This window comes from Corvus kubaryi, unplaced genomic scaffold, assembly GCF_017639235.1.
Source record: "Corvus kubaryi isolate FWS band 111438036 unplaced genomic scaffold, C.kubaryi_AGA036_p1.0 37387, whole genome shotgun sequence".
Lineage (NCBI taxonomy): Eukaryota > Metazoa > Chordata > Aves > Passeriformes > Corvidae > Corvus > Corvus kubaryi.
Genome location: NW_024581129.1, coordinates 9,518,652 through 9,536,102, shown reverse-complemented (window position 1 = coordinate 9,536,102; position 17,451 = coordinate 9,518,652). Strand labels below are relative to the sequence as shown.

Here is a 17,451-nt window from a genome sequence, read left to right as displayed (position 1 = left end):
ACAGATACTTACTGATCTCCTGAATCTCCACAGGTTTCCATCAAACTTCTTTATCTTCTCTATCAGTTTGGCTTTCAAAAGGCTCCCAATTTCATTAAGCTTGTTCTGTGAGAAGATTATTAAAACCTTGAATTCATTAACTTAAAATTGCTTGTGCTGGATCCAAATCATTCAAAGTTTGTACTAGTTTAAATGCCAGTAAACAGCCACAGTAGCCTCGTCTTAAGGGAAACAACTTCTGCATTATGCAGTGGATAGACATAGGAACAGAAAAGTCAAACCATGAAAAGCAAAAAGCAACCCCCAAACAGAGTATGTGAAACCCTATTAAAAGTGAAAGTACATTCAGGATTCTAATCATTAGTTTTGTAACCAACACGCTGAGCAGTTACTGCTGCTCTCACTTTATTTCCTTACCCTCCTCAGAGGACCCACCCTTTAGAAGAGGGTCCTGTATTTTCTATCTCTAGGCATGGCTGAACTTCTTAATTCTCACCATCAACGTGAATAATTTAAAAATTGCATAATTTTTCCTGGTTACTCACCAAGATTCACACCTGAAGCCTACATGGAAGGTGCTCCACCAAAATGACAAAATCAAATAATATTCTGGGAAAATCACGCTGCAGTTAACAGCCACTCAAGGGTCTCACCTCAGCCTTAAGAACTGGATCTCCACATCCATGCGCTAGAAAACTCAAGCTTCCATTAGCGGCTGCTAGAGCCACTTGTCCGACGTTTTCCTGCCTTTCACCATTGATGCTGAGATAGGTGTTAATGACAGCCATTTGTTGCCCATCAGAACAAGCACTGACTTCCATTCCTTCTTCCAAATCCCCTTAGGTAATGAAAAGAGCACTTCATTTACAGGAACAACGCTGACAGGCATTGTTTCAAAGCCAGCTTTTAATTACTTAGGTGATCAATCAGAATTGGAGTGTGTTAAGTGTGGAGGAAAAAAAACCAAAACACAAGAGATAAACAGGAGAAAATTAGATCAGTGTCAGGGTCTGATCCGCCTCTTCTGTGTGGCTTGTGAATGAATTACAAATACAGATTCGCTATTGCAAAGGAAGCACTGGATTAATGTAAATCTAAATCTCTCAGTCACACTGATTTACAGGCCTTTTTTTCTACTTTAGTCTTCACTGTCCCTTGTTGCAGATGTTTCAAAATTGCTCAGCCCTTAAATGAAGACCTGTCAGTTCCACCCAGCACACACACAAGTAATTTCTACAGAAGCACTGATGAGCATAAACAAATGATTGGCAAAGTGCACATAGAATCTGGGTTGAGAGAGCTGAGTTGAGTCATTTCTACAGACTTCTGACTTCAGTGATTCACAAACTAATGGTCCTAATCTCAAAAACCTCATAGCACTTACAGGCGAAGACATGAACATGAGAGAAACTCCCCTGCAGAAGTGTGGGATGGCAAATCCGTAAGTGAAACAACGGCTGGGATTGTCAGCAATACGAGTTTGAGACAACTGGGATGCCACCAAATCTACTTGGTTTGCACTCAACTGTAATGTAGCTGAAATGTGGATGAGCCCCACCTCTTGCAGCTCATTTCACCTAACTCACTAACACTAATTAGACACAACTTGAACCAACAGCCGTTTTTACCTCTCTGTTGTCAGTCAGAGCTGACTGCTGTGAGACCATCCCCTGCAGCCAGTGGTTGCACACATCCCACTTCACACATCCCAGCTGTTCCAGCATGTGCTACAGTCAGTCTTGGGAGGTGCCTCCTCTCATTTCCTTTATTGAATATGGAATGTAATGATTGTCTTAAGGCATACAACTTTAAGATGGCTAAACCAAGAGGAAATTAATCCTATCTTTTGTTACCATCTATTGTAATCATATGAAAATGTCTCCCAAACTGACCTTTGTAACAAATTTTAAGCTTCAGCTTTTCTTTATCTGAAAGACCATAGCTTGAATGAACTGAGCTAGCTCAGCACTAGAGACAGGGCCTTTCTTCCTGTCTCTTCATAGCAATGACACGCATAGCTGGGAGTCACAAAATAGCTCCAGTTGGAAGGGATGCATAAGGATCATCATGTCCAGCTCCCTGCTCTTTGCAGGATGACCTAAAACTAAGTCCTGTGGCTGAGAGCATTGTCAGTGAGATACGTACCTTTCAGATAGCCCATGTAGTACTGAAAACACTCCTTGTCTTTTGAAGCAGCTATTTTTACTTTCTCTTTCTGATCAATAATCCCCTCCACCAGGATTTGGCTCTGGACAGATGAGGAAGCAGCAGTTCCTGTCAGGCCTAGCGAAATATCTTCAAAGGCTCTTAACTGCAGCCATAAAGGAAAAACATTTATTCAAAGCCACTATACAGAATTAATGATCGTTCAGAGATGGTGCTCAAATATCTGTGCTTCCCACAAAAGGGTAAGTGGTGAGGGAAGTGTTTCCCAGTGCTTGTGCACTATGCCGGAGTTACACTAAGAGAGGCACAAGCATCAGAGTGACTGGCCCAGGAGCTGAATGACTGGATAGCACAAGGCTTGTGGACAAATTTTTAATGAAAGCAATGAAAGAAACATAATGTCCCAGTCAGCTTTCTGTGAGGTTGCTAATTTGTGCCGTTTATTCCAAAACACAGAATAAAGCAAGCTCATGCAGAGCGGCTGATACTTGTTTCATCTCCTCCTCTCTGAAGAGAGAGACATGGAAAAATAATTTAGTATTTGTTACTGATTAAATCATCATAATAATTTTGTTAAGGGGTGGTCTATTGTCTCAGTGCCTGACTATCCACATTCCTGCTAATGAAAAGTTTGGATGGTGCTGACCCCATTAGTTTTCTGCCTCACTCTGTTGTCTCCATCTGCCTCTCCACCATATTGATTTCACAGGAAATTAAAAACAAATGCAAAATTGGGGGAAGGGGGTAGAGAAAAAGGAAGATATTTTTCTCGGAATGAGCATCATATGAGCTGTTCTGTGCCTTTTTTAGTTCTTTTTTTGCCAGTTCTTTTTTCTGGCAAATGATGCTTTGTGTAAGCATTGTATTTTGTTTCCCTCTTCTGACAAGGTGAAAACCCCATACCTCACACAACAGAGCAGTTACGCTGAAGGGAAGTTATAACAGCACACAGCCTCTTAAAATTGATACACTCCACTAGAAACACGCTTACTACATTTGTGACAGCTCTGCAAAGAACTAATGTTGGTGCTTTCCTTTGTATGTCGGTCACACCACATGGACACTGCCTAACTGCTGCTTTAGAGACAGCACTAAAGAAACCAGGAGTGTTTTGTGTTGCCTGCTGTTTTACAGTCACTGCCTGCACCTGATCCGTTTGGGAGATAGATGGCAGCAGGCCTTTAAAAACCAAACCCCAGTGCAAGTAAAATAAAATAGAAACTCACTTCAATTTCCAAAGAATAATTCTTCACATCAGCAGTGCTCTGATTCTTTATGGATACTCCAATCAACCCCTCATCTCTCCCGTGACCAGCAAGGTGGAATCTGCCCTCTGACTGCAAAATGATGTCATCTTTGTTGAGCTGGTGCTTTCCAGATAAAACAATTACCTAAGTATGCACAAAAAAGGTGTTAAAGATTCCAAATTCTTCCAGACAAATGGGCTCTACTTTGAGTACTGAGAAGTTGTACAGTGACAACATTTCTCATGAAATTACAGCATGAACAAAACTTGTAGTTTCAGAAACCAGCACATCCTCCTGCTCCTCACAGCACTGTCTTCATTACAGCTTCAGTTTCTGTGCTATAACAAAGCATGTTCTGTGATTACAGCTGAAGACCAGAGGAACAGTTGCAAGAGAACTGTATTTTGTTAAAATGTCCAATGTTTTTGCTCCTATATTTCTCAGCTACTCTAGCCAGACATTTTGATAAAGTTGGGGGTGCATGGGAGGTGAGGTGAATATTGTCCTGGTTTCAACTGGGATAGAGTTAATTTCTTCTCAATAGCTGGCACAGTGCTGAGTTTTGGATTTGGAATGGGAATGGGGTTGGTTATACACAGATATTTTGTGTTTTGCTCAGTTGTGTTTATCCTAAGTCAAGGAGACTGATGTGCGTTTGTCTCCTGCTCTGCCAGTGAGGAGGTGCACAAAAGCACAGCTGGGACAGATGACCCAACCTGGCCAAAGGTATATTCCACACCACAGAATATCATGTCCAGTACATAAACTGGGGGGAGTTACCCAGAAGGGGCAAATCTGGGTTTGGGAAGGGGGGTCTGGCATCAGGCAGCAGGTGATGAGCAATTGTGTTGTGCATCACTTTGTTTAGTGTTTTTCCTTTTTGTTATTACCACTACTACTACTACTGGTAGTAGTATTAACTATTATTATTGTATTTTACTTTGTTTTCAATTATTAAACTGTTCTTATCTCAACATACAAGTTTCACTTTTGATTGTCCTCCCCATTCCACAGGGAGGAGAGAGAGAGAGGGGGTTGAGTGAGTGTCTGTGGTGCTTAATTTCCAGCTGGGCCTAAACCATGATGCCTTTGAAGAGGTGGTCCAAAAATACAGAGGCACCTGCTTCTGGAGTGGCTTGCATATACATTCTTTGCATTATAGGCAGGTCCTATCACACCTTGGTCTGGGAAAAAGTTTTCCTGTTGCTAACAAAGTGTGACCTGCTCTGACAGTAAATAAGGAAACCAAGATGTGTTTCAGCCACTGGAAACTCGAGAGAAACATTTATTGCAAGTTCCAAGTTCTGTGTTTGTTGTGAGTCTCTACAAGCAGCTCTGAGGTCCAGCATGTGCCTAAGGAAGATCATAGATGGGCCTTCAGTTTATGTGTGTAATAGAAAAATAAGGTTATGTTACAGTTCAAAAATCCATCAACTACCAGCAGAGCAATTGTAAAAACCAGCAAACTTTTACCCACAGGGGAAGGAAAGCACTTTTACTCCTCTCTAGTTTTCTTTTTGATCACTTATGAGCCTGTTTTGGTATTCTCCAGAAACGTGAAATTAAAAGACTTCTGAAAGAGGAAGAGGAAAGAAAGAACATGGAGGAAGTGAGGTTTACAACCATAAAAGGACCTATAGAATACACTACAGTGGCAAACAGAGCCTTTCTGCCTCAGTCCCTCAAAAGACACTGTTTATTTATTTGTTTAAGTTACAGAAGTATGGTAATTCTTGTGAAGAGCTGCAGCTGAGGAAAACTAAGTCTCCAAATGAGCAATTACATTTAGAGTGAAGTAAGTTCAATGTGTTTATGTCAAACTTACATTTGGAAGGTCACAGAACTCAAAGCTTGTATAGTAATCCAGGCAAGAGCAGTAGTTTGTTTCTATTTTACTCAGAATCTTCTGTTTGGTACATGGGGTCAGGAAAATATTTTCCAGAACAGCTTCTAACTGAAACTTATCAGGATACAAGAGTTGATTTCTCTGCAATGAACCAAGAAAACAAAGTTAAAAGATGACAGCAGGATCTTAGACACTCCTTGGAACCCACTCATCCCATCCCCAGGCTGGCTTTTGTTATTCCAGTAGCTTCAGGATTTTAATGTAACATTTCCAAAACATAACATTTCCACTTGACAATGTTTTGGCTTATCAGCCTTGTTACTGGTCCCTGTCCTACAAGGTTTGCAAATTTACTGCACAGGTGAGGCCTCTAGTTTGTAAGAACCCTTTCTTTCTTAACTATCCTCCATTTAGCTTTCTTCCTGTGTAGAGAGAGATGTAAACGGTAAAGTGAAATAATGTATCTCACCGAAAATGGTGCTCTACAGAAGCTTTCTTAAAATCCACTCAACATTACCTCTAAAATCAAAATAATTTCTCATCTACTGAGAACAGCTTCCATGAAAATGGTGAGTCAACAGATACAAGTATCTGTCAGATACAAATAATTGCCTTCTCTTACCTCATATGTGAAATTGTGTTTGAATTTTTTGTCATCCCAGTTCAGATCGAGGTATTCATTAAATAATGTAGGTCTTTGCTCGAGAGACCCGCATGCATGCAGGTGTTCCATGCTTACTATTCTCTGAAGCTGGAAAAGTGGAAAAAATTGACACATATAAGTAATTTTTTAAAAGAAGTATTCAGTATATCCTAGGGCAATAGGTTTCCTGGGCAAAAACACACCCTGTGAGAACCTCTGGATGGTCTATACCCATAAAACACTGCTTCAGTCTCTCCCAAGAAACCTAAGGGGCTGACAGGTCTGTCCTCAGGGAAAGCTGCTGCCCAAGTACAACCATGTCTGACAACATGAAACAGAATTTTTCACAGGGTTTATTTTTCTTCCTCTGAGACACAAAATGGTTGACTTCAAGGCTTTCATATGGTAACAAGTACAGAAAAAAAGTCATTCTGTGAGGACTGAACACAGGAATTTGGCTACACTCATCCATTCCAAGGCTGCAAAACTCATACCTGACCTGCAGTGAGTGTCACACAGCCACCCCAGCCAGTGATGTCCATCCTGGATTTATCCTCCAGGCTCAGCTGGAGGTGAGCAGGCTGCCCAGCATTTCCTGAGACCTGCAGCTGAAAGCAGAGAAAGATTTGTCCAGCAGCAAGACTAGAACCAGCAGAATGACCCCCATCCAGTGGAAGAAAACAGAGCCACAGTGAAAGCTGTGACAGATCCATGTTAAAACTCAGTGGAAATCTGTGGCCTGGAAGCTCCAAACCTGAGACAAACACAGGGAAGCTACACTTCCACAATCAAGGCCATGGAAGGCTTTTGTTACCCTCTCTGGAAGCTGCCTGGGGTCTGTCATGCAAAGCAATTAATGGCACAACTGCAATAATGACCCTACAAGAGAATTTATTCCTCTGAATACGATTCTGGAACCATCCTGAGTGTTGTGCAAACACCCCTGAGCACCAAAGGGCTTCAGATGAACAAACACTGCACTGCTGGCACAGCTTATTGCTGAAAGTCTTCAGCCTCAGCAGCTGCAATGATCCACACAGTGCAGTCAGATGGAAATTATACTGTAGTATTTGATCTTGAAGGATGGTTTGTGGAGTTCCTCCTCCTCTTTTTCCCTACATGTGCTTTGCAAGTGCACTTCACAACTATATTTTAAAGCCTTTCTAGCCATGTACATTTTCACATTTGTGTTGCAATTTCCTCTACATTCCTCCAAAATTTTACATTTTCTTCACAGGGGTATCAAAGGGTTTCTGGTTTGGCTTTGTTGTGGGGTTTTTTTGTTGTTGTTGTTTTTCTTTTGTGTGCAAACTAGGAGTTTGTTCATTGCTTTATGGACCAAATTTGCCTCATTTTCATTGCTTGGCTGGTTCCTGTGCACTTCTGTGTTCCTCCCATCCAAAATGGGTCAATGCTGAAAGTGTAAGACTGTCAGCTAGGAACAGTTATACTTAAAAAGGGAAACAGTGCTGGTGGTTTGGACACAAGGCAATAACAGCACTTGGTGCTCTTTACATTTTTCAGGATGATATCTGGTTCTGCAATTCTCAGGGGTGAAAGGCACACTCACAGTAAATGCAGCATCACAGCTGTGTATTTTGCAGCCCAGTCTCATGATCTCACCTGCTGGTTGTACTTTCTGCCCCTTCTTTCTGACAGAGAATGCACCTCCAGTTGCTTCAGAGTGTAATTAAATGGGTGCACAGCAGTGGCTCTGTAGCTTGTCCAGTGTCTTCCAAACTTCAGAGAAGACGACACTGATATCTGATCAATATCAACAGATGGAAAAGGAACTTGTGAAATAAAACACGTCTCACATACTGACCTCAAACATGCAGCCAGTAAGATTTCCCTGTACCTTGTCCTCAGAATAATTATGTGCACAATAAAGACCTTTCTGAAGTAGTGAGGAAAGTTAATGTTCAAACTAGGACAAATTCTTGCTACTTGAATTCTCTGCATAGCACAGCTCAAAGCAGAACTATTCTCTGTATTTTACTAAAATCACGAACAATGCTTAAGTTTGTTGAGGCTTAATTTTGGTCTTATCTTTAGGCACTGCAGGCTGCACTGCCACAGAGTCATTAAACACAGCTTACAAAGTTAAAGCACAAGAAAAAGACATTTGGTTCATTAGGAACTAAATTCTGTTATGTTGTTGAGAGCAAAATATTTTTGTGGTAATTTAGATAGTGGTGGCATTTAAATAGTTGTGGTAATTTAAGTAATAGTAAAAAAACCCTACTGCTAAAGTAAATTTTGGAATTTTAACACTTTTTAAAGAAATCAAGAAATTCTGTGCTCTTTGCAGGCACATTTATGTTTATGTATGGTAGCATATTTTATACATTGTCTTCTATCTTTCCACTATTCAGAAAATAATGTAATACTCAGCCAAGATGCTGTTAGCATCAAGTCAGAAAACTGTCCCCACTTAACATCCGGAAATCAACCTACCCCAAGTTCTTCTAGTTCTGTCTTTTATATTTTTAAAGAATACTGCTGACTTACTTTAAGAAAACAAAGACTGGTTTCAACTGTTCCATATTTGTCAGTCTTGCTAATAAAGAGGAGAGTGAAAGAATGAAATACAAAAGAGTTTTGACTGAATTAGTAAAGTTGAAAATGCTAAGCAAGGTCTGTGTATGGTATGTACCCCCTTCTGTGCGGGTAAATATTATTCTGTGGGGGTAAATATTCTGTGGGGGTATTATACCCATGCAACAAGTTCTTTATCCTTTTTGATCTCAACTAATGCTCACACTCGCTCACTTGTCTTAGATTTTCTTTGTCCCTAAGCTGCTTTAAGCATGACATTTGTGCTGTTCTTTCCACCTACTCTCAGAGGCCTTTACCCAGTGCTTTGAAGTTTATGCATTTCATTACCTTTGGTTAAGCAGCAAGGTGTGGGGTTACTGCAAACAAAAAAATAGTATGGCCTGAAAATACTTCCTACAAGAATATCAGCTGCTCATCTTTCATAGTCAGAACTTTGTATATATCCAAGAAGGGGGATAGTTTGCCTTATAGTTGAATTCCCTGACTTGCTTAGTGCCTTTTTTAATTAAGAAAACCCCAAAACTCTTGATATTCCTGTCATTCTCCTGACATTTATTTGCTCTGGGCCACTGTACCTTGTCCTTCTCATTCCAAACAACAGTAAGATCATCCCGGTGACTGCGTGCCGAATGTTTCACATATAAGTTGACCCTGGCATACCATGGAAAAGGGATGGAGAGAGGATGGAGAAGTTCCACTACAAGGAAAACAAACAAGTAAGATTTCCCACCAGGAATCATGACCATTCCCAGGACATTTTCCCACAGGCAGCAGGACATCCCTTGGTTCCCAGGGAAACACGGTCTCTGCTCATACACACACACCCCCCAACCCAGCAGCCGCAATGACTTCAGTGTGCTGATATCTGCCCAACATGTAAGTGAAAACAGGAACCTTCTCCCTATTTACCAGCAAAACAGGAGTTACCTGCAATAATCAAAAGATTGACAGCTACACCCAGAGCAACTTCAGCAACAACAGCCAGGGAAGTAATTTGTGTAAAACTGAGATGGCCTCACATTGGAAGGGGAACAGCCTACAACACTCAAACCAGTAAGTGCAGTTATCTTCTCTGTTTTCAGATCATAAAGCCTCAACATAAGGGTTTAAAACCTCAAGGTAGCAGCCAGTGTGACCAGTGCTCCCTGCAGTACCCAGTACTTTAATTTTATGTTCCATATTCACAAAGCAGGAAGACTGTTCTGAAGTTGACATTTCTAACAGCCAGACCTATAATGAATTTAAAGCAAATAAGACCTTAGAAGCCCTAAATTGAAACCAGGATTGAAACCCTTTGAACGTGCATTTTGAATATGTATTTTGAAATCAGATTTATGTAGTTTATTTTATTTTATAGTCTGCTTTGAATACTTGTAAAAGAATTGAGAAACCTACCCTGAATGCCATGACCTCCAGGCAGCTTTGGGAAGAGTCCAGTGTAAGTGCCTGTTAGCTTTATCTCTTTGCCATCCCACAGGGCAATGTGCCTCAGCAGACGTGTTCTGTTGCCTTTTTGGTAAATTGTCATAAATACAAGTTGCCTTGGAAGAATTTTAAACTAAAAATAAAAGAGGGAAAACATTAAACCCCAAGTTCTCTGAGAAGTTGAAAACCTAAGTGTAATTTTGGTACCCCAAAGTCCTGTGGAGTCTGTAGGAATGTGTTTTTATAGGTTCTAGTACAATGATACTCTAAGCCCACTATTCTTATACAAGCAACTATTCATTTCTACTTGTCTTCATTTCTACAGAAAGTCATCTTTGCAAATGATGGAATGTACATAAACAACTGAGTATTCCCTTTACAACAGTCTTTGATTATTATACAGTTTTTCTTTTATCTCACAGAACAATTCTTACAATATCAAGAGTCCCACTATTACAGAATAAATCCAGCAGACAGCACAAACAACAATAGGTATTGTGACATCTTTTCATATTTAGAAAAAGAAATGTGTGATACCTGTATAATAAAAACTGGCAATTGTTCAGTTTGTAACACATTATTTTTCTTATTCCCTATAAATCCTATATGTGTGCTCCATCTATAGGAGCAAACAAATATGAACTCAAACTAATCCACAGTCAAATGTTTGCTCATGCTACTGGAGAAATCAAGGGCTGAACACCTCACACAGCAGGAGCTGCGTTTGCCCTTCACTGCTTGGCAGCCACCCCCTGAGTGCCCTCCTGTCACAGCCTGCCTTTGCCATCATTGGGTGGTACCAACCTGGGCCATGGTCTGTGCCACTTCAATGGCATTACTGTAGCTGGCTCCAGTGAAAGTTAGGTTTGCTGAAATATTGAAATCCCTTTTTTCCATCCTGAGGTGGAGTTTGCCTTTTGCTTCACTCATATCATAATTTACCTTTTCATGTTCCCATTAAATTAAAAAAAAAAAAAAAAAAGAAAAAAGAAAAAACTGGGATTGTTAACATCTTTAAATACAAGAACATCCTCAACAATAACGAAAATGTTAGAGATCCTAGTACTAGAAATAAAGCAGCTTGATTCCTAAAATACTTTGCAGTGATGTATGCAATGGATTACTTGCAAATAGTTACCTTAGAAGACAGTTCTGCTGCACAGGGGAAGTACGGTAGAAAGAAGGGATGAGTCTGGAGTGCTTTTATATTCAACTCTTCACTAAAGGGAAGAAATGAACTTTTGTTCAACACTGTATCAGAAGGTCCACTCTGGCTGGCAGCACAAGTTCATCTGAGTTAGCTCCAAGTCTGCCACAGCTTTTAGAGTTACAAACGGCAGTGCCTTCCATTGAACACAGCAGCTCCCAGTTTTTGATGCATTCACACAAAATTACCACCTCTGAGCTCAATAAAAAAATCTGTGTATGCATCCCAGGGACAAAATGTAGCCCACTGGAGCAGAAATTACTTTGCCATAGCAAATGCCTCAGCTTTTTAAAAATGAGAAAGGTATGTTGGAATCTGACTTTGGAAGCACTGTCATGGTTTACAAACTTAGAATTTACAATTCTCAGAGATTTTAACAGAACTTACAACACCTCTCAATGCAAAGGTTTTTTGCTAGAAACTTAAGAAATATCTGAAATACCCCAAGGCTGAAAATATCAACCTATTAAACACCCTTTAAAGCCTACAGTTTTGTGCAGATACAGCCATAATGATACCAACTTAGCAAACCAAGGCTCCATAATTTTACAAGTTTCAACTGTGCCAAAACAATTTAATCAATTATGTCAACTTAAGTTACATTTTTAAGTACTTGTCTGGCTCAGGCCTAGAGTTTTATGGACTCTTTCACTGTCTGCTCCGTGGATGCAGTGTGGGCAGGCAGAGAGACAGGCATGTCCCAAGCTGTGAGGGGAGGAATCTGTCTGCAGCCCTTTAGAAACTCCCTGAGGTTTACAGACTGTTTGGTGTGACTACTCACTTTACCCAGGTTTTGTTATCCATTTCACCAGTGATTTGGTGATTAATACAGTAACTGTTTTCCATGGAATCAAAGTGGCCTAATGACATTTTTTTATAGTGCTCAGAATGACCCTTTTACCCTTGCTGGTCTTTTTTTCTACTGATGGAAAAGGAGAAGTTTGTGTGTTGTTCATAGGTCAGCCTCAGAGCTCCTTCGGTTTCATTTTCAGTCATGACTTCTTGAATTGTTATCTGTGGAGGGGGAAAATAAACAAATCACATGCCATAACTTCTACCCATCATTTAACTTACTTAAAATCATTATCATTATCTTGACTGAAGTTTATCTTCCAGACAGGCCTTCTGGATGCTTCCTAGATGTAAACCAAAAGCCTCAAGAAAGGTTTTCCTTTTTTTTTTTTTTTTGTATTTTTCCATAGCTACTCATTTGCATTATTGACAAATATTAGTGTTACTTTCAATGTACCCTTATCTGGTTTAAGTCTAAAGCTACTGGTTCTTGTTTACGTCTCCCCCGCTCTCATTTTTCATATACTAGAAAGAAATTGCCTTTTCTCCTTCATTTTTTTTTTCTTTTTAAAGAAACAGATGGGGCTCCACAATTTTTTTTTCTCCAGGGCATTTTCTTCCTCCCATAGCTGCTGCATCATCTACAGCTTTATCCTGAAAATGCTAAAGAATCCCTCTGGGAAAGATGAGGGCCGTCTACAACACTTCAATATCAACACTGTCTGTGGGAACAGTAATTTCTGAAGTCCCCTGGTTATACTCATACCTTACACATGAATAAGGCACCTCAAGAATTACCATCTCTGCTTTTATTTTTTTTTTCATTCAAACATTTAGAGGATGAAAGACATTTCACTAAATATTAATGGAAAAGAAGCAGTGAAAGTGTCTTATGCCTTTCAATAAAATGCTAGCATTAAATATTCCTTTGAAACACTGATACTTAATATTCAGGTTTAATATTGATCTAATGTTTATGTTCAGGAAAGTTGACCTTTACTCTTGCATCCTTAGCTACATGTCCTGTTATTTGAAGAGAAGGTGGTGGATCATTTGGAAGTGTTTTTCTGTGTACTACCCTTCAAAAGGGAAGGAAACATTTCAATTAATACTTCTTTCTCCCAAGGGATAAACAGGTACAGCCTTTGTTGATCCTATCAAGTAGTTTGGAATATACATCTACTTCTGTTTATTCAACACTGAAGCATTTTACGTATTTGTGCTACGAGTGGTTTAACCAAGCCAAGGAGCTCTCTAGGTATGAAGGACAGCTGTTTTCTACCAAAAGTTCTTTCTACTTTTGTGAGCCCTTTTGGTTGCAAAGTGACAGTAAACATGTGCCTTCCTGAAAAGATTAACCCTGAAACCAGGGATTTCAGGTACCTGACCAGGTTCCTTGGAAACAGACCACTAGCTTTGTACTTAAGTTAAACTAGGATTCAGATAAATTGGGCCAGGTCAGCTCTCAGCTGCACTTGCATAAACCTGGAGTAATTTTACTGAGGCCACTGGAAGTGTTCTGGATTAATGCAAATGTACCTCAAGTGACAGCTTGAATCAAAGCACAGCAAAAGTTCTGTGGTGCATTACCTTAAAAAAGAAGGGAAGTCCCAGGTGATGGAAAAGTGATACTGAGTGCTTTACCTCTGCCATGAACACAAATATACCAAAGAGTTCAAAGTCTGTGTCAACATCCACAGTCACAGCTACATCTTTCTCGTCATATTGGATTTCACAGATAGTCTTGGCTTTGTTTTCTATATAGAAGGGACAAAACAGTGCCAATTTGAGCAGCTAATTTTTGAGAAATTTCAGTACTGCCTGCATAAAATCAATCCAGCCAGCTTTTGGGTTAATACATTCATCAAGACAGTCATCATTCAGCATTACAAAAACTTTGGCCTATGGTTGAAGAAGGGCAGAGTTTTTCTGGATGTCCTTGAATTTTGTCCTTACAAAGTCTTGTGGTAACAGAGCTTGTGTACCCACATCCAGTGTTAAGTGGCAAGTCATTTCCTGTCAGGAATGTGTTTGTGCAGCTAGAGCTGACTAATCCATACAGCCAACTGCATCCCTGGCCTGTAGCAGCCTCTTCCAGGGAAGAGCTCTGAGCTGTTCTGACCTCCACTGACTCCTTTGGTTCCAGCTACAGCAACTCAACAATGTCCAAAGAGCATGACCTGAAGGCCTTCCCCCACTTTCCTACCAGCTTTTCATTTTTGAAAAGGAAAATATGAGACTGCTAAAAAGATAAAAATGAGATAAGAGATGTGAAACCCCCCCAAATTCTTTATGATAAGACAAAACCCACAGAAATGAATGCAATCACATGGTGACTGTGGCTGTCCTGAGAGCAACCTCTCATCTTGCTGCTTTTTTTCTGAGTGGGTGCAAGGAGCTGATGCCACTCACACTAGTATTGATTCAGTGCCTGCTAACCTCAGTAATTCCTGCCCTTTGGTGCTCTCACTGTTGTTGAGTTTTCTTCAAACATGAATGTATTCCCCTGGGGGCATTTAAGGTACCTGATCACAGTGTAAGAGGGATATGCAGGTAGGATTTATGCCAGGGCAAGCTTTGAGGGTAGACTGGCTTCATCAGCTAATCACAGATACACTTTCAGAATGACAATTTTACTTACAAACAAGATAAAACTTCTTTTTAGGTACTACCAGGAAATCTTAGTTTGTAGCTGTTGAAGGAACAGCTAAAACATCCTCAAAGAGCTATTATAGAATAAAAAAATTCCTGGCAGGTACCCACCTGATTTCTGTAAACTGAGAATCAAGTTGATTGCCTTAGGGTAGCCAGATGCTTGGAGAACCTCACTGCTGTGCACACTCTGGCAGAAGATATCCACTTGGTGGCCAACATAATAGGAGTTTATTACGTATGTTATTGATGTTTCTCCAGCTGCAATGTGCACATATCTCTCTTGAGTAGTGGTTCTCCCTTGAAAAACCACATCTACCTAGAAAATTACATGTAGATATAAGTTCTCAAAACAATATTTAAATACTATTTAATCTTGAGACAGGAGAAAATGGAAGTGAAAGAAAATTCTTTAGTCTATACTTATGTCAAAACCTGTCCATTAACAAAATGTATCTTGGCCTTTCATTAATCATCCTTGACTTTCCAGTATGAAGCTCATTCAACCGAATGAATGTCAAGCCATGCCAGCCTCACTGATCTATATCAAATTCTCTTGAGGTTCTCTTTTATCCTACAAACACAACTTCCTTTATATAAAAGATACTTAACCTACACCTACTGACAGTATTTATCAGATAGTAGGTACTCCAATACTCCCCTGAAAATAGCACCCAAGGAAATACTTCTTTAAGTATAAAATTCCCATTAAAGAGCACAGGAGCACTATTCCAGTCCCTGGTGCAATGTGCTCAAGCTATTCTCCTGTAGAGTTACTGTATCAACAATACCCAGTCTACTAACCCTAATCAGAATGGAAGAACCTCATTCAGAAAGCAGTCAAGAAGAAATTTTCCATTTCAGTAGTTCAGGTTTTAGCCATCCACAGTTTTTAAATATCAGAAAATCTCAGCTTCCATCCTGTACCTTATGAAATGGTAGTTTTCATTCAAGCCACGGGCTTGAATTACATCATTATCCAGGACAGTAATTGTAATTTTTAAAAAAACCAAAACAAAACAACAAAACCACCAAACTACCTGTAAAGTTGATGGGATTCTGGCTTGTAGCAGCCATGGCAAAGTGTGATGGAAGTTCCCTGTTATGTTGGTACTTGTTTCAAACTCCTGGATTTGTCCTTCAAGAGTTGTTAAGTGAGTGCCATAAAGTACTTTCAAACTAAAGCTCCTGGTCACTTTGAGGTTCAAGACAGTCTGTGTGCAACAAAAGTAGATTGTGAAAAGACAGAATTGTAAAACTTAAAGCTCCTGCTGGTCAGGATTCTTTCTTTGGTTGAGACAGTATCATCTCAAAGATGTGTCAAAAATGCATCTTTTATCATTTTATAACACAACATAGTTACAAATGTCCCTTTTATTTTAGAGTTCAACCATTTAACACATATTCTCCAGTATGGCCATGCCTTAGTGGTATTGAAGCAGCTACATGGTTAATAAACAGTAAGTGGTTTTTTGGAAGTCTTGTGTTTCTCAGATAAAAAAATGTGCCAGGTAGTCTGGGAGGGAAATACCGTTTGGAAAGGATCCAGTGAAATCCCACCAATGCTCCCCTCTGCCCTGTGTGTCCAGGGGACATTGCAGCTCTGTCAGACACACAAATGCAGTGCCCTCCTCTCACTCCACACTGGGAGCCAAGCTCCAACCCCAGGCCTGTGGAAAGTCCTGGTCTAAGCTATTCTCCCATGAGAACAAACTGAGCTTCTGCACTCCCCTCAAGAGCAAAGGGAGCATCTGGACTCCCCCTTCACCAAAACACCAAGCGCGTAAAGTCACATCTACAGCCGCTGGTCTTCGCCATCTCGCTTCCACAGCTGCTGCTCCCCGCGTGGCATGACTCCACAATCATGTCTCCCCAGCCATTGATAACCTACCTGAAACTCAATCCTGTCTTTTATTTGCAAAGTCTTCAATGTCTCTATGTTATGAGCAAGTTTGTAGTTAAGAGACACAACATCCAACTTCTGGACAAAATTCAGTTCTTCCGTAATCTGCTCAGTCCAAGTAAATATGACAAAAGTTAACTGTGGCACATCTCTGATACGGAGACTTCTCTGAATAATGTAATTATTGGGCTAATTACACATTAGAATAAAATTATGAAAACTGTGAAAACTTTATGGTGAAGGATTGTCTAATTTTTTTAGAAGTCACAACTTTGTACTATAAGAGGGAATATGCTGCACCAAGTGAAGATACCTGATAAGGAAGGTTTGATATAATTTACAAATGGGAGTCATGGATCATTGCTGATGTCAAATTTGTTGCACAGAAGGAGTGGCTGAAAGATACTGCCTTCATTTAATTAAGGTCGTTAGAAGCAAACCAGCCCCAGCAGAGTATGGCTTTTGGGTTGTTTGCAGAAACAATATTTAGCAAGCCAATTAGCTCACTTCAACCTCTATTTCACGTATTACTGACATGGAGGAGACACTTACTTGCTTGCTGTTCACACAGAAATGAATAAATCCTTTATAGAAGTCAGTGTTTTTTTCTGATATCACATCAAGTAACACCCTCATGGGAATGCCAATGTCAGCAGCTCCTTGAATGTTATGGGTTAGCACCACATCCAACTCTTGCCTTTCCTGTTAATATTTCACAGCATAGATAGCAAAGCACGTGTAGAATCCAAAGCTTGCTGCAATACAGAGCTCAAACCAGAAATCTGTCTGTCCTACATTTAATATTAATTAAACTCCCACTAGCTACGTTGTTTGTCTATGGCACAGAAACATGCAAAAGTTACCAGTTGTGGCAGGAAAGTGAAATATCATGAGGAAACAGATACTTGTGTGTGTTCTCTACTCTCCTGCTCTGATGGCAAGAGAAGCCAAACTTGTAATTGTCAACAGAGAAGCCAGAGATTCACAGCCTTTCCTGTGCTGCTGTCTCAC

General features: G+C 40.1%; 1 protein-coding gene across 1 annotated transcript in view; it reads right to left on the bottom strand.

The window, feature by feature from the left end:
* The window catches only part of LOC121669107, a 76,033-nt gene that overhangs the window by 11,714 nt on the left and 46,868 nt on the right, over positions 1 to 17,451 (bottom strand). Inside the window, exons 45-62 of the mRNA XM_042037595.1 lie at positions 16,993 to 17,142; positions 16,429 to 16,545; positions 15,578 to 15,751; positions 14,649 to 14,856; positions 13,476 to 13,642; positions 11,995 to 12,107; positions 11,025 to 11,106; positions 10,691 to 10,828; positions 9,857 to 10,019; positions 9,037 to 9,362; positions 7,526 to 7,666; positions 6,397 to 6,510; positions 5,882 to 6,010; positions 5,239 to 5,400; positions 3,393 to 3,557; positions 2,146 to 2,311; positions 654 to 838; positions 13 to 105 (exon numbers count right to left, since the gene is read on the bottom strand). Coding sequence (XP_041893529.1) covers positions 13 to 105; positions 654 to 838; positions 2,146 to 2,311; positions 3,393 to 3,557; positions 5,239 to 5,400; positions 5,882 to 6,010; positions 6,397 to 6,510; positions 7,526 to 7,666; positions 9,037 to 9,362; positions 9,857 to 10,019; positions 10,691 to 10,828; positions 11,025 to 11,106; positions 11,995 to 12,107; positions 13,476 to 13,642; positions 14,649 to 14,856; positions 15,578 to 15,751; positions 16,429 to 16,545; positions 16,993 to 17,142 — 2,793 coding nt within the window. The remainder of the gene's footprint in view (positions 1 to 12; positions 106 to 653; positions 839 to 2,145; positions 2,312 to 3,392; positions 3,558 to 5,238; positions 5,401 to 5,881; positions 6,011 to 6,396; positions 6,511 to 7,525; positions 7,667 to 9,036; positions 9,363 to 9,856; positions 10,020 to 10,690; positions 10,829 to 11,024; positions 11,107 to 11,994; positions 12,108 to 13,475; positions 13,643 to 14,648; positions 14,857 to 15,577; positions 15,752 to 16,428; positions 16,546 to 16,992; positions 17,143 to 17,451) is intronic.